At 35.4% G+C, this 17,713-nt stretch overlaps 1 protein-coding gene across 1 annotated transcript in view; it reads right to left on the reverse strand.

Moving 5' to 3' along the window:
* Positions 1–399: 399 nt before the first annotated feature.
* The window catches only part of PROS1 (protein S), a 61,399-nt gene continuing 44,085 nt past the window's right edge, over positions 400–17,713 (reverse strand). Inside the window, exons 11-15 of the mRNA XM_035015174.1 lie at positions 11,464–11,631; positions 10,002–10,170; positions 6,000–6,148; positions 3,725–3,950; positions 400–786 (exon numbers count right to left, since the gene is read on the reverse strand). Of these exons, the coding sequence (XP_034871065.1) occupies positions 626–786; positions 3,725–3,950; positions 6,000–6,148; positions 10,002–10,170; positions 11,464–11,631 (873 nt within the window). The 3' untranslated portion in view covers positions 400–625. The remainder of the gene's footprint in view (positions 787–3,724; positions 3,951–5,999; positions 6,149–10,001; positions 10,171–11,463; positions 11,632–17,713) is intronic.

Genomic DNA, 17,713 nt, shown 5'->3' on the forward strand with positions numbered 1-17,713 from the left:
GCCCTCATTAGGGAAAAACAAAAATAAAGAGTATCTGCTATGATCAATAGTATTTAGTCACATGCACTCTTGTTTGAGTTTACTTCCTTGCCTTCCAAAAAACACAGATATTTCAGCACTAGGTCATGGTGATAAAATTAAATTTTACTTTGGGCGCTTGGGTGGCTCAGTCGGTTAAGCATCTGCCTTCAGCTCAGGTCATGATCCCAGGGTACTGGGATCGAGTCCCGTGTCAGGCTCCCTGCTCAGAGGGGAGCCTGCTTCTCCCTCTGCCCCTCCCCCCACTTGTTCTCTCTCTCTCTCTCTTTCTCAAAAATAAATCTTTAAAAAAATTACATTTTACTTTTAATGAAGTAATGTCATTTGTAGCAAAAAATTCAAATTAGAAATGTTTATATATTTCATTATTTAATTTCTAGGCAGCAATAGAGGTAAGAATTTTTAAATGTGATTTGTACCACAAGAGGATCTTGTTCTTCTTGAAAAAGGACCTTTTTTAAAATTCCAGGAAAGCCAAAGTACCATAAAAAATCAAGGTCTGTACATTGCAGGGAAAAACCCTTCAGCTATTATTGAAACATAATTACATACAGGAAAAATGTATTATCAGTACAGGAAAGAAGCCTTAAGAATTCTCTGTGCTTTTTGAAACTGATGGACACGAGTGAGCTCTGATATCGTTATGCTTAGAAACGGCTTCATCCAGATCCAACCGAACACCATTAATGTTCACTTCCATACAGCCATTATAAAAGGCATTCACTGGTGTGGCACTGAATGGAATATCTGTAAAAACAGAATATTAAAATATTAACCCAAGACTTTTGGCATCTTATTTGCTTACAATTAGAGGAACTATTCAAACTTCCCATTTCCAACCAAATTCTAATCATAAAGGAAAAATTAATAATGTAATTATTCAATAAATTTATATTAAGTGACTTCTATGTATATAAGGTATTGTGCTTAACACTGGATTCAGCATATCATCAGTTCCTCTGACTTCATAAACACAATCAGTCTCATTAAAACCTAAGATAGATAAACACTTTAAAAAGAATAAAAAAGAGCATATTCTTACCTGTGATGTTCTATTTTATTATTTTCTTCTTAAATCTGAGCAACAGTTTAAGCACTGTTAAATCATTTTTTCAACTCCAAACTATAGCTACATGGAAATCTTTTTAAAATGCTGTGATAAATGTATCTCTTTTATTACTGCTGGAATAAAAGCAGATTTCTATATTTTCCTAAAAATAGCTTCTTGCTGAGCATACAATGTCAGGTCATGATAGGAAATTCACTTTATGTACTGTTTAGTGTTCAAAAAATAATTTTAATAATGCTTCAGTGAATAGGGCCTTTGGGCCTTTCGACACTTTCACTCTCCTCATCAGACTTAATACTTTGGTAACACCCTTGAATTCCTAAGAACAATGGTTCATTTTAATAACATCCATCTCTCTACTTGCTTCTTTTTTTGGCATCTCCTCCCCATGAATTTAGTTCCCAATGGACATTTTTCAGCCTTTATTCTTTTTCTTAGTACCTTATGCAAAAAACATACAGGTCAAATTTTCCACCTTTAATTTGCCAACGCAGTGAATAAAGTCCATACTTTTCTAGGGGCTCACAGCATTCTTTATGAAACCCTTTCAAGTCTGGCTGAACATCAAGATTATGCCACTATTATAAAAATCCTCAGAAATATCAATTTCCCCTGATTTCTAATTCATAGTATGCAATTGAATATTCCTATTTTGCATATCAACTGGTAATTTACCTATCCCACTGTTTACACTCCTAATATCTCAATTGCCAGTTCTCCCCAATTTTCCTCACTCTCTAAACACATCTTGCCTGAAGTCAATCTTCAGTGCTGATGCCAAAGTCCTGGAACCATTAAAATTTAATAGCTTTACTTCTTTTCAACTCTTTCATTGTTTGTCTGATTTACTAAAATGGCATTCAACTAATTTGCAATAAGGTAGTAAGTGGATTTCAATATAGAATTCATTCATTTGAACTAAAATTATACTTCCTAATAATTAACCACAGTAACTTAACTTTCTATTAACCATGCTAACTTATCTATTTATCTATCTATCCATAACTTTTAGAGCATCCTTACTTCTATCCCACAAAAACCCACATAAAATTTCCATATATGAAAAATGAAGGCCCTGAGCAGTTAAAAGTAAGAAAATGAAGGTTACTAGAAGTCCAGACATCAAACTCAGAATTTTCCCTGAGAATAACCTGCAAATGGTATTTGAAAATATTTCTCAAAAACTTTCTGCCTAAATTATTTTTTGCCATTTAAAGTAAAATGTTGATGCCAATTTCATATTTTCCAATATTAAGTCAGAGATGAATGTGCTTTGCCTCCAGTTTTCTCCATCTTATGGTAAACGGACTCTCCACCCACACAACTCCTCATGGTGGATACCTAAGAAAGAGATCCTTATACCTGCCTTTCAATCATTAAATCCTACTAATGTTGTTTTTCACATGCATCTCCCATCTAATCACTGTGCCCCATCTTCACTGCCATCATCCTAGTCCAGCAGCTTCTTCATCTGTAACATAGGGATAATAATAGCACCTGACTCACAGGTCTATTTTGAAAGTTAAATAAGTTGATCCCTCCTAAGCACTTTCAACGATGCCAGACTATTTATTATGCACTGATTGATGGCAGTATAGTTGTTGCTTCTGTTACTGTTACTGCTTCTCCATCTGGACCACTTCAGCAGTCCCCGGTTCCTCTCATCCCACTTTTGCCTCCCACCTGTCCATCTCCATCCATCACGTGGAGTGGGTTTTTAAAATGATAATAGTGATATACAATTTCCCTGTCTAAATTTTTTTAAAGACTCCCATGGCTCTTGTAATAAGACTCAGGACCCCGAACCAAGTCTACAAACCACCCCCCGACACACACCCAGTTCTCAGCTTCCTCATCCTGTATCTCCCTTGCTCAATGTGTTTTCACCACACTCATCGTCTATATATTCCTCAAGTGTATCCACCCCCCATTTTGCCCACACATAGACCATTTTTACTTGCATATTAATTCCAATTCCCGCCCTATCACTTGGTTAAATTTAACACTTCCATTTATCATATTTATATCTTAGCCTTTTCTTCAGAGAGCTCATTCTTGGCTGGCACAACCAGGCCAAGTCCCCATTTTTAGGCTCTGAAAGCAATTCATACTTTTCCTTCATAGAAGTTATCACAATTTAATTATTCTGATATTTTCTTAATTGGTTATTTGACGTCTGCCTCTGTACTAGATTATAAAAGGCTTAGCAGCAGGAATCATATCTGCTTATTACTATAGCCCTACCACCTGGGGTGTAGGTTCTTAATAAATAAAAGGTAAATGATGGATGAATTAAAGAATAAAGATTGAACTCATAAGACTACTGTGAGAATGAACTGAAATAATAAATACTTTCTAACTAGGATAGTCAAATGCAACAAAACTTGGGTTAGTTTTAGTTCACCATTAAAAAATAAATAAACAAAATATACCCATAAAATGTCAATATAAATCCCCAGGAAAAGAAAAATGGATACTGGAATTTTGTCTTCCCTTCTAAGGTCCTTTTGCTAAGATTACATATTTAAAATACTATCAATTTGATTAAAAATATAACTTTTTAAAACTTTTAAAATATAATTCTGAAAACAAAACAAAAAAAAGGTAAGAAGATACCTGGAAGGCCACCCAAGTAAGTGGTTACTGTCCCTTTCATTGCTTTGTCCAAAATGGCCAACTGTCCTTTAAAGTTTTCAGAGGAGATGATGTCTTTTTTAAGTGGAGTGAACAGCTCCACATTGTTTCTGTTGACTCTTAATTCCAGATGGAATTGTTGACTGGAACACAGACTTATGGCCTCTACCTGAAACATTATCATATTTTCAACAGATACGAGGATATCCTGAAAAACAGAGCAAAGATTCAATATAAGCAAGTATTGATGGTAATGCCACTTAAGAGTGACTTTTGAGTCACATCACAATTTTTAAAAATACATTAGTTTTACAAATTTCAGGCTCAGCTAAGATATAAATGGTTAGTGGCTTCAGAAAATTCAATACACCAAGTTGTTTTACCAAAGATGGGAACCTAAAGTCGTGTGTTAAGCACTATTTTTCTGTTTGTTAGCCTTCCTAACTTCAAAACTTACATGTGAAAAATGAAGGAGTTGAATCACTCTTTGTTGGGGAAAAGGCTTGGAAAATTTCAAGTGCTTGAGTAAGTACATGCCAGCAAGACTGAAAGGTCTGTGTGTGCCACATAAGCAATCCTATTAAGACCTGGGGCAAAATAAGTGAAAAAGTCCTGAGAGGGGAAAGTCAGGGATCACCAGCAGTAAGTTACGGAGTATTTGCCAGAAGATATTCAAAAGAGAAAATGTATTCATTTTGCTGAACTTTTCAAACTGCTGAGACACAGAATTACTTAACTTCTTGACAGGGATCTATGCATATACCTTATATATGTATACAGGAAATGTAAAAAGAAAATAAAATCAAGGGGCGCCTGGGCAGCTCAGTAGCTTAAGCGTCTGCCCTCAGTTCAGGTCATGATCTCAGGGACCTGGGATCGAGCCCCATGTCAGGCTCCCTGGTCCAACCGCCCCCCTGCTTATTCTTGCTCTCTCTCTCAAATAAATAAATAAAATCTTAAGAAGAAAAAGAAAAGAACATCAAAACTAGGAACATGGCTGTTATGAGATGGTAGAAAGATAGTCTGAAGTACCTACTTAGGATTCCAAGTCTATACTTCGCAAATACGGGTTATTTGAGGAAATCTGTTACTATTACATATCCATATCCTTGAACTCACTAATAATCTTAAAATGGTCAGCAGACAAACTGTTCCAGAATGATCAATAGGATGTGGAATTATGTTATGAAATACTGTACACAGATATTGAGAAGGCAATCTGACATGGAGGAAAAAAAAAAGGAGCCACGGAGTCAAACACAAAAGATAAAATAAATATCAAAGACGTGGCATGCATTAATCTCCTCTACTGCAGGGATATAGTGCTGAAGATAGGATTTCCATTTTGTTTTAAAAAAAAAGTAAACAAAAAGCTGGAATCTAAATGTAGCAAGCTCCTGTGGTAGACTAGAGATAAAAACTCAGTAGGATCTCCTTAGGTGGCTTATGCTTAACTACTAGAAACTCCCTGCAATCATCGTTGAGCTGAAAACAACATACCTTTTTATTGCTACAGACATTATTCAATTATATGCTTCTTTCTAAAAGCTACAGAGAACATCCAAGCCAACCTTGGCTCAGACACAAGCTTCTTGCTCTAACTTGTTGGAATCCACTGTGGATAACACATGGTCAGAACTATTAGCCTCTGGTGGAAGGCTGAATAATACAGATCTTCTGATAACGCTCATGTTTCCTTTTATCCAAGAGTTTTTTCCTGTTCGTCCTCCTAATTTCAAATGAGAGTTGCCAACAAGAAGCCAGGTGGACTGGTTTTAGTTTTCTCCAGTCCTTCCTAATTTACTCATGGGAGAAAAGATTAAGAGTGCCAGAGAGCACAAAACATAATTAGGCACAGAATATCTAAGACTGAATTTTAATCAGACTCACTTTTATTTTGTTAGTACAGACTATGACTCCCATAATATTTCGAGGATTTAAATAAAGGTGGATCTCTATGTACTCTGGGAAGGGTCCAGGCAGCCTGTGTGTGAGTCTGCCTGATCTTGGCTGTGGATGCACAGTAACAGGCTTTTCTCCTCTCTACTTCCTGGATCAGACCTTAGAAATAAGCCAGCAAAAAAGTAATAATAATGGACATTTTTTGAGTCCTTATTGATGTGCTGGAGACTGTGCTAAATACATGTCATCTCATTTAATCACCAAAATAACACTTCGAGGTAAATACTGCTAATATATCCATTTTACAGATAAAAAACAAAACAAAACAAGAATCACAAAAGTTTAGTGAAGTTACCTGAAGCTTTTCAGAGGCAGAGTCTACCAAGGACAAGGCAAAGGGCACAGTATTACCAGAAACCAAGGCGAACATAACACCAGTGCCCGTGGATGGGCGAATGTTCAAGGACACATTTACTCGCCAGTCCTCAGCATTGGATATATTACCTGTTTAAACAATAAAACAGAAGCAGGATCAGTGTACTCCTAAAGTATGCCAGAAGGAATTATTACAATCTTACTAATACTCAGAGCCATTTTTGTGGAATACTAAAGGTTTTCATTCTCCTTCCTCAGTGACCTATAAAACCAAGGCAAAAAAACAAAAAACAAGAACCATTTTTTTAAGTGCAGGCAAGACACACAAAAATGGAGCCCCAGCCTTCTGGTCTTCCTAGAATAAAATTCGAGATGTGGTGTTTCAGAAGATTATGAATTTCTCCTGTTTGCTCTTTTACAGGTATTCTTTCTGCCTCCATATTCACCATTGGTCCAATCTCAGAGTGGTCATATTTTAAAGTACACATTTAGAAGGAAATTCAACAAATTTATTGTAATGTTCTGAGGGAATATTTGGATATGGCTGCCATCACCACCCTACCATTCCTCATCCATAAAGGGCTCAGTTCAAAGCAGTGGGAAAGAAAAATATGATTTATACAAATAGGGGAGTTTGGGGAGTTTGATAGTAGAGAAATATTCTGAAATCAACAGTTAACTCTAAAATTCTAACAGGAACTCTTCTTCTGCGATTCTCTTGTCATAATAGTTAACACTCATTTTCTTCATTACTAGGTTAATTGTCTATCCCACTAGAGTGCAAGCCCTACGTGTCTCTATGACCACTTTGTTTTCCACAGTAGTCACTCAACAAATAGTTGAATTGATATGTTCCAAAATAGTTTAATTCCTAAAAGTACTGGGGCATCTGGGTGGCTCAGTCGATTAAGCATCCGACTTCGGCTCAGGTCATGATCTTAGGGTCCTGGAATCGAGCCCTGCATCAGGCTCCCCACTCAGCAGGGAGTCTGCTTGTCACTCTCCCTCTTTCTCTGCCCCTCCCCCGTTCATGCTCTCTCTCTGTCTCTCTCAAATAAATAAATAAAATCTTTAAAAAAATATTAATTCACATTTTGAGTGAAGTTTTCCTTATTTAATATGAAGTAATATAAAATAATACCTCAAATACCACTTATAGGTTTTGAAAAGATGAATGTGAGTGGAGAAAATATTTTCCCTTGACAAGATGGTCTTCCATTTAGCCACATCAAATGCTATTGCACTGTTCATTTATCATCTTTTTTTTAAGATTTTATTTGTTTATTTGTCAGAGAGAGTGTGTGCATAAGCAGGGGGAACGGCAGGTAGAGGGAGAAGCAGGCTCCCTGCTAAGCAAGTAGCCTGATGAGGGACTCGATCCCAGGACTCTGGGATCATGACATGAGCCAAAGGCAGACGCTTAACCAACTGAGCCACCCAAACGTCCCTATTTACAATACACTCATTTATATACATGCGTATTTATATACAATATAATCATTTTGAAATAAGTAAATTTACTATAAGGTATTAATGAACTCAAACTAAAACATGCAAGCATACAGAAATTATAATGTAACATTAAATATTAATTTAAAAATAGGTCACTTTCAAGTTATCCATGAAGTAACTAATTGCTTATGAAAGTAATTTTTTTTCAGATACAATAGAACTCTTACTTTCATTTTCTTTTCAGAGAGTTTTTCCTTTGAGCAAATTATTGTGGGCCTAGTTTTTTCTTATATTCAGTCATCAGCCCCAATTAAAAAAAAATTTTTTTAAATCCTTCATATACAGAACAGAACTAAAGTTAAAGACATTGCATTACTTTATGTTAAGAACACAAAAAGTACTAGTGTAAGATTCTTCCTTAAAACTGTAGTAATACTTTTTTAGACTGCAAATAAACACATTTAAAATACAATTTTTCATTAAAGCAGAGATATCAGATTAACACTAAATTTATAATACAAAGTATTAGTAGCTCAAATAATGAATTCCTAAACAGAAAAAGACAAAGAACCTAATAAGATAATTAAGATATAAAAATAGCTAATAAACACATGGAGAGATATTTAACAGTAGAAATTGGGATAATAATATTTAAAACTACAAGATTTAATTTTTCAACTCTCAGATTGGAAACAAATCTCAAGCATACACTTTCTTATTCTGTTGGTAGAAGTATAAATTGAGGAGCACCTAGGTGGCTCAGTCGGTTAAGCGGCTGTCTTCGGCTCAGGTCATGATCCCAGAGTCCTGGGATCAAGCCCTGCATCAGGATCCCTGCTCGTCCGGGAGCCTGCTTCTCCCTCTTCCTCTGCCCCCTCACCCCCCCACCCCGCTTGTGATCTCTTTCCCTCTGTGTGTGTCAAATAAATAAATTAAATCTTAAAAAAAATAAGTATAAATTGATAAAACATCTTTGGAAGAGAATCTAACTGAGCAGTAGGAATTATACATCTGCATAAACTTTGGTGGACATAATCTAAGATTCTCTCCTACAGAATTAATCATATAAAGGTATAAAGATGTATGTCCAAGGGTATTATGGAAATACTATTTGTAAAGGCAAAAACCTGGGTCAGTCTGGCAGGAGTTCCTGTTCTGCTTAGACTATAGGAAACTGGAAAGAGCACTGCTCCTACCCTTACAACAACAACCAAAGACCAGTTATTTAGCTTCCCTCCTCCTGCAAGCCTGGAAAAGAGGAGCAGCAACCTGCAGGAAAAGCACAAAGTCCATTCCTTCTCTGTCTTCTCTATGCAACAAAAGCCTTACAGCACTGGGGAAAAGGTAACAAACACTGTGGCCATTAGAACACATGCAAAGACCCATTGCATCTACAGGTTAGGGAAAGGAAACTGGAAAAAACAAAACAACCAACCAAAAACCATTTACCATGGAGAAGGAGCAGAAAAAATCTGGAGTCCTGACCATTAGATCTCCCTCACAGGTGGTTGGGAGGGGGACAATGAAAAGTTCACACCCCTGAGACCCAGGGATAGAATACTTGCCCAAAATTGAATCTGTATCAGAACATTAGAGAATGTTCCCCACACCCTGCCACCATGCTAGCAAATGTCAAGTAACAAGAGCATTCTTTTAGGGTGAAGCAAGACCATGGAGAAACACTTTCTTGAGGCATATCATAAACAGAATACCTAAAGCTAAGGATAGATCAGCTATTAAGAAAAATCCTCTGGCAAACCAATCACTACCATAAGCACAAGGTAACAATAAAGGAATTTGAAGAGTATTCAATGGAAACAAGAAAGCTTAAGCAGTTCAACTCTTGACTAGACTGATTCAACCCCTTTACAAAAGGCCTAGCAAAAGCAGAAATAGGCTCATCTCCAGACATATATATTATTTACCTGCCTCTACTGTTCTACATAAGATGCTTACTTTTTAAACCAAAAATCATGCAATACCGAAGGAAACAAGGAAAAATAACACATGGTCAAGAGACAAAGCAATCAGCATGACATTGGACCTATCAGACAGGGAATTTAAAATAATTATGATTAATAAGTTGAAGGCTCAGGTAGAAATGTAGACAACATATATGAACAGATGGGAAATTTCAACAAGGGGTTAGACATTTTAAGAAACAATCAATTGAAATTTTAGAAATGAAGATGAATCCTTTTGAAGCATTTAATCAGTAGACTCAACACAACTGAGAAATTGGTGAACCTTAAAATAGGTTAATTGAATTCACTTGCAATTAATCAAGTTATGTGCCAATAATCTTTTTTTAAGTAATCTTTAAATAGTAACATAAGCATATTCTACTACCTTTACCCCAATATACTGCAAAAATTTAATAAAAAATATATAGCTATATGAATAAACCTAACACAATGCCTGGCACATAGTTAAGTATTCAATAATGTTTACTGAAGGCATTTTTGCTGTTTGTCAATGAATAAATGTAGTCATTAATGAGAAAAGAGAAGTAAAATGAGAAATCACTTACCATAATCTATGCTAAATTGAGCAACACCAGAACCAGGATAGTAGGAACCCTTCTCCACAGTGACAAAACAATGTTTACTTTGTTTTTCTTGAATAATTTCATTTATTCCTGAAGCTCCTTGATCCATCAAATTCCAGCCTCGTATACATCCATCTAGACGAGGGGTTATCTAACAAGTTAAAATATAGGTCAAGGAGTACATCTTAAAAGAGTCAGACTCATACATGGCTTAATTGATTACAGATGCAGTTTTCATTTAGAGGGAAAACCCTCTCTTTGTTGATATGTTAAAATTCTTTAAATATTTTGAATATTATCTAATTTTTTAAGGTGTCCTTCAGATGGGCAGTCTTTTTCAGTTATAGTGAGTTTATGCCATCACAGACCTCCACTGGGATCCTAATGATTTTTAGCCCCTCAAGCCCTACCTGCCTCTCCTCTATCCTCCAGAAATAACTTTTCTGCTCTCAACTTCCATATATGCTTCTAGCCGTGGCCCTGGGCTGTAAGATGCTTTCTTTAACTGCATTTATATATAGGTTTGTTTTGCCATCAGACAATGAACCTCTTCAGGAACAAAAGTGTTTGCACTCTTTAGTCTCCATCAAAGCATCCAGGCAGACTCAAGACCCATAGTAGCCATTTCATAAATAGTTTTTGAAAAATTTATTTTACTTTTAAAATGTCTTGATTTATCAATTTCAAAGGAACAGATGCATTCACTCTGACATGGGTTAACTAATTCAGGTTTTATATCATACTGCAGAAATCTTTCAAAAGTTAAGGTAACTGTGAATTGCCATGAGTAAAAGATGGATATAAAATAGTAAATATTTAAGTTAAATCAGCGAGTATAATTGACAGGCCCATGACTTCAAATGAAATTTTTAAAACTCTTCAAGGACAGTGATTAGTCTCCTTCATGAGACCTATTCTACAGTTATTAGACAAACATCATATTCAGAAAATCATCTATTATATGTAACTTCAATTTATGATAGGCTGAAGTTATACTCCCAGCAAAGATTTTTTTTAAAAAGTTCCACCTTTATATGCTATTTTATCTCCGAAATTTAAGTCCTAAAATAGACCTAAGAAAATTCTTTGACTGGCTTCTACAAAATGTTGTATTTTTGGACTCCAGTACATGTATTTATATTTGTAATTGCTGAATATGGACAGTTATCATGTTAACACTGAATTGATGCTTGAGAATTGAAAAAAAATCTACTTCCCCATGAGTAACGCTGGGGATTTAAATGGGCTCAAAAACACTACATTTATTTTCTTATTTCCTTAATATAATTTCAAGGATCGCTGTGTTATTTTTCCTTGTTCATTTCAAGTTGTCACGGTATGTTCAACAAAATAACTTCTTTGACTCTCAGAAAAACACATCTTCAAATCTATTATGGACAAGAGGAATTCATCCATGATGAATGATAGAAACTTGTATCATTACCGGTCTAATGAGGGCATTCTCCATTTTCCGAGGTAATCCTGCAAAATATACTTTCGTTTCTAGAAATCCATTTGTAGGCTTAAAAAGGCTTTCGGGTTTATTTATATTCATTACAGCTTCTTTAGCTATTTTTACACTAATACTGTGTTCTAGTTCTTCCACAGAGACCTATAATTAAAAAGACAAAAGTTATCAAACAACCAAACATCACTGCATGTCATTTGAAACGCTAAGATTGAAAAATCCTGTTATTATTCCAGTAAATAATTTTTCAAAGTAATCATTTTAATGTAATTATTAATTTGTTGTAATCCATTTGAAATGTCTAATTACTATAAAGGTGGTAAAAATGTGTTTTAAAGTGATAATTCTTGATTGAAAATTAAGTGAACACCATATTTTAAAGTAAAAAAACACGCAATATTGTTCTTTTAAATTTAAACAACCAATTATAATATATATATTTCAAATCCAGCATCATAAATTAAGTGAGTCACTCTACAAAATCTTAGAAAACATTTTTTTTAAAGATTTTTCATTTATTTATTTGAGAGAGAGAATGAGATAGAGAGAGCATGGGGGGGGGAGGGTCAGAGGGAGAAGCAGACTCCCCGCTGAGCAGGGAGCCCGACGCGGGACTCGATTCCCGGACTCCAGGATCATGACCTGAGCCGAAGGCAGTCACCTAACCAACTGAGCCACCCAGGCACCCATCTTAGAAAACTTTTAAGTGTTCTTATTTTGCAATTGTCTGAAAGTATACATATGGAATCAATAATGGAAATAAATTCTTAATATAAAGTGTGAGAAATCAGTACCTCCAGTATTCTGTTCATGACACACAAATTATACTTTATTTCAAAATTCAAAAAGTAATTAAGGTCATAAGGAAGCACAATACATAAAATTAAATTGGGTTTTTCCAATTTTGAAAGTAGTTTTGTTTTCTTTTTGTTTTTTTTTTTTTGTGGGTTTTTTTTAAGATTTTATTTATTTATTTATTTATTTATTTGACAGAGAGAGAGAGAGAGAGAGCACAAGTAGGCAGAGCAGCAGGCAGAGGGAGAGGGAGAAACAGACTCCCCGCCAAGCAGAGAGCCCGATGTGGGACCCAATCCCAGAACCCCGGGATCATGACCTGAGCCGAAGGCAGTCGAATAACCGACTGAGCCACCCAGGTGCCCCAGAAAGTAGTTTTGTTTTTGTTTTTTGTTTTTTGTTTTTAAGTATGCTTCATGCCCAGCATGGGGTCCAACATGGGGCTAGAACTCATGACCCTGAGATCAAGCCCTGAACTGAGATCAAGAGTCAGACACTTAACCAACTGAGCCACCCAGGTGCCCTAAAAGTAGTTTGGGTTTTTAAAAAAGGTTGAAAGTGATGGTAAACAACAATAAAAAAAAAAAAAAAAAAATCCTCCCCAAAAGGTGATTCAAAGAACCACTGCTGCAATCTCCTTATGCAAAACTAGCACTCAAAACGCAAACTCTTCTTTTACTAATCAATGATGGAAGCAAAAGAGTAGTCCTATTAAAGCAGCACTACGGGAAGGGGAAAACTGTGCTCTAAAGTAAAATAACCTTGGTAACATTTACCGATTTAAAGTTAGTCAGCGCACTGTCCTTAATAGAGCCAACCGGCATCATTTTACTTGAATGACTATTCCCTCTTTGAAAGATGTTAAGTCAACCTCTAGAACCTCAGTCTCGCTTGCATCTGTACATTCCTACCACTCCCTCTCAGGCTCCCTTGCTGGCTCTGCCTCTTCTCTCAACGTCTATAATACTCCAGAGCTCAGCCCCCTAGACCTTTTCCCTCTAGTCATGCAAATATTTTTGAATAGGGGTCTACTGTTCCACTCTAGGGCATTTGGAAAATTTGGGGGTAGGGATGGTACTTTTAGTTGTCACAATAAGTAGGATGTATGCTGACACTGCAAGATGCTGGACACCCTGTAATATGCGGACAGTCATGCAAAATAAGTAATAAAATATTCAATATCCTGCAAATCTCCCGAACGTCCCTACAAGATATTCATGTAGGGTATACTTAGGCTTATCTGAGTTTCTCTATATGTGAACACAAAATATTTTTTGTACCAATTCAACACATTCACTGAATTTTTCAAGAATAAAAGTCTTGTCAATCAAGGATATATTGATGTTTGTTTTGTTTGGATCTTTACCAAGAGTTTCTCACTATTTCAGAAAATTACTTTTACTGACGGCAACACCATCTATGCACTTAGAGTATTTGAACTGCCGATACAAAACTCCAGCATAAGTCTTCATTTACAGCTTTCACATTATTCTACATATAGGAGCAAGCTTTGACAAATATTGTACTTGTACTTGAGCATTTATATGTTGGAATATATATTATTTTCTTATAAATGACTTTCCTTTATTTCTTTGTATAATAATTAGAGCATTATATTGGTTTCTATTAGGGATATGCAAAAGTAGCTTCCATTGTTGATGCATTTCATTATAGGACAGTAAAGGAGCATTATGAATATGTGGGCACTGGATGAGTTAGAGTTTAGAAACACAGATTAACAATAATCAATCTCATGGCCTTTGAGTCCCTCTTTATGCTGAATATTCAAAAGTTTTTATCTACTTTAAATTGAAGGCTGGACCTTAAAAGTATATCCAGAATCTGACCACTTCTCACCACCTCTCCACTGAGTTATTGCAATGGTCTCATGACCCCATAATCTGTCCCATTCTTACTCTCTACTATCCAGTTTCCATAAAGCCATCATGTCCTGATATGGATTACCTTTCAAGATACATGCAAATTACATCATGTCACTTCTCACAATCATCCAAGGTCTTTCTACTTAGCATAAACTCCAAGTTCTCACTAAAGTCCCCATGACCCTACCTGGTCTTGTTCCAGAACACATTTCTAACCTCATGTTCTGCCCTTCCCTCCTTCCTTTATTCCCCTGCATCTACACTGACCTTTGCGTTGTTCCTTAAATACAACAATCACATCCTCTTGCCTGATGCTCTGTACTTGCTCTTCACATGGCACAGAATCATCTTCCCCAGAGATTTCTCATGATTTGTGCCCTGGTCTCCGGTCAGATGTAATCTCATCAGAGATGGCTTTCCTGATTCCACATGCACATGCACCATCGTCACTCTCTGTTGCCTGGCCTTGCTTTTGTTTCTTCCTCCTAGCACTAACCACCATCTGACATATCCATTTGTTCATGCAATTTGTGGTTCATATCTCACCCCTAGTACGCAAGCTACACAAGAGCAGTGATTTTGTTTTATTCACTGTTGTAGCCTCACCATGCAAAGGAAGGAATAGCACATAAAGTGCTCAATAAATATCTTATTTAATGAATAAAATTATGATCCAAATTACAGATTTCCCACCCATATTAGAATCATACCCAAATATGAGATATAATAATGACTTATAATAGAGCAATATTTATTTCTATGCTTTGGAGCCATTTTAATTACTTAACAATTACACACATTCTATTTATCTGAATTACAAAACAATTCTACATTTTAATTGCTTACTTTTAAAGTATTTTATTTGAAATTTTAAAATTATTTAAAATTAGTGAAACAACTGCTATCAAGTGAATAGTCCAGTTTATAGATTAATTTAACTTAACTTTGTCAATTAAAATGTTTACTTAAAATATGTATCTCTTTGAGCTAATTTCTGTGGCTGCATAAATTTGGCTGAAACAGTACAGTTTATTAACAAGCCATCAAGATTGTAAAATGGTAAAAATATTATGCAGTAATTTTTTTAATGAAAGATCTGAGGAAAAGAAATCCCATTTATATGGTGAGGGTGAATATTCATAAATTGTTAAAATATCCAATTAAAAATTTTTTTAAAAGAGCCAGCACCAAATTTATTACCAGATTAAAGTTTTTCTCTGACTTGCTTATTGTTCTTAAATTTTTCATGTCAAGTTGTATTCGGTTTATAAAGGGAAATTTTAATCAAAATATGGGCATATCATTAAATAACAATTTCTTTTTAACAAAGACCATAAACATAGGAGACAAAATGTGTGGAACTGAATAGCTGCCTTCTATCCAGCCCAAAATCCTGCCTTTAACCTATTATGCATGGATAATTCATTAGTAAATACTGCCTGCAACGCAAGATGTTAGCCTCACAGGTAAACATTTACCTTCTTTATATATATTCTGTATTACTTAGAATGTATCCAAGTTCTCCTTCCAGCAGATAATATTTTCAATTTGTATCAATTAATCAGAAAAAATTCTGTTTGCTCTATTTTGCTGAAAAGTGATCTTGGTGATTTTTAGATAGGAGATTTGTGGACATGAGGCAATAAAATGTATTCTTCAGTACACTGGAGGAAGAGGTGTACGCATCAAGCTGTATGCATACAGATGGAGTACACGAAAGATGTGGTGGCAAAGCTACATACACTAACGAGAGCATCTGGAGAAGCCGGAGAATTTTAATGATTACTCTGACAGTTGCATCTGATCTTGTGCAGACATTATTTTGGTAAGAGCCCAAAATCTATGGCTGTCAAAGGATGAATAGCCCCATTTTTGGTAAACCACATCTGCGCCCAACTGTACTTTATTACTACCTGTACTTTAACGATTTCACATTACATTGCATTAATTCATAAGGCAGCACTAGCTATTAAACTGTGAGGTACTAAGTAAGCTCAAGAGCAAGGAAAATCTCTTGCCAGAGTTCTAGCACCTTGAACTTAGGAACTTAGCATTTTAAAAGTGCTCACTAAAAGCTTATGGAGTATATGAGTGCATGAGTGAGTAAATAAAGAAATGAAATAATTTAGGGGCGCCTTGGTGGCTCAGTTGTTAAGCGTCTGCCTTCAGCTCAGGTCATGATCTCAGGGTCCTGGGATAGAGCCCCGCATCAGGCTCCCTGCTCAGCGGGAAGCCTGCTTCTCCCTCTCCCACCCCCTCTGCTTGTGTTCCCTCTCTCACTGTGACTCTCTCTGTCAAATAAAAATCTTTTAAAAAAATGAAATAAATAAATAAAATAAAATAAAATAAAAAGAAATAATTTAATGATGACTTCACATGTCTTCTCAACATGGACCTCCTGGCAGATCCCTTAGGCATAGAAAGTGTCTCTTTTGGGTACCACATTCTAAGGTGAAGCTGATCTCTCAATTATTAGCTGCTGAAAGTAGCAATGACTCTTTTGCAGAAAAGAATTCTTCCCATTATAGACTGGCAGTAATCCCTTCATGAAAGATTCCATTTTAGGCTCACTTTTAGGGATTATGTAAAAATTCTCTTTTCTTTTCTTTTCTTTTCTTTTTTTTTTGAGATGAAAAGTAATGTTTATTAATTGTCTAGTGACTTTTCTTCCTATTGGGTCTCATCTCTTCTTTGAAAGGAGTCTAAATAAAAATCATTGCATCTGCTTTTTTTTTTCCCCTTCTTCTTCTACAAATGCATCCATGGTGTCATATATTTGCAGCTGCCTTCTTGAATTACGGGTAATTGTGTATGTGGGTTCTCATTTACAACAACGAACACAGTCTTTGAAGAAAAAAGGGAAATTTATGCATGGGTTCTTCTTATATGCAGAGCCATGATTTTATTTACCTAGGATTTAGCAAACTACTTAAAGACATTTAGCAGTTTGTTCATCTGCCCCAATATATTCTCCAAGTATCATAGTCTCAATGACAGGTTATGCTAATTACCTAAAATTCTGAATAGATTTCATGCTCATGCTAATATAATCAAACATGTATTTAAAAACAACTTTTTTGATACATATAGTAAAAACTATAATTTTTACATGGTGTTTTAAAATTTTGCTCTGTTTAATAGTTCCAAGAAATATATTAAGGCTGCCATGTTGAACCAACTGGTAGGATGGAAAAATAGGAAACTTTCCCCTACCAAAGAACTTAGTTGTTTTCTGCTTATATACTGGGTTCCTATATAATAATACATTTTAGGAAGGATTTCCTTGTTAAAGAATTCAGAAAATTGCTACCTAAAGTTTTACATTTCAGAGCATACTCATATACAGATTCTGTTTTAATTTTTCCATAACTCATTGTCAAACTCTTGGCACCTTATCTATGTCATGACTGCTCCATGATTGCATCTTATTAAATTCTTACTACTAAATAAAGAATAACTATTATTCCTTTCCCACATGGAAGGAAGAAAATGGAAAGAAATTAACCTGTGAAGATAATGATAGGTATTCAAGTTGTATTACACAACAT

This window comes from Mirounga leonina, unplaced genomic scaffold (genome assembly GCF_011800145.1).
Source record: "Mirounga leonina isolate KUSES-001 unplaced genomic scaffold, KU_Mleo_1.0 Mir_169, whole genome shotgun sequence".
Lineage (NCBI taxonomy): Eukaryota > Metazoa > Chordata > Mammalia > Carnivora > Phocidae > Mirounga > Mirounga leonina.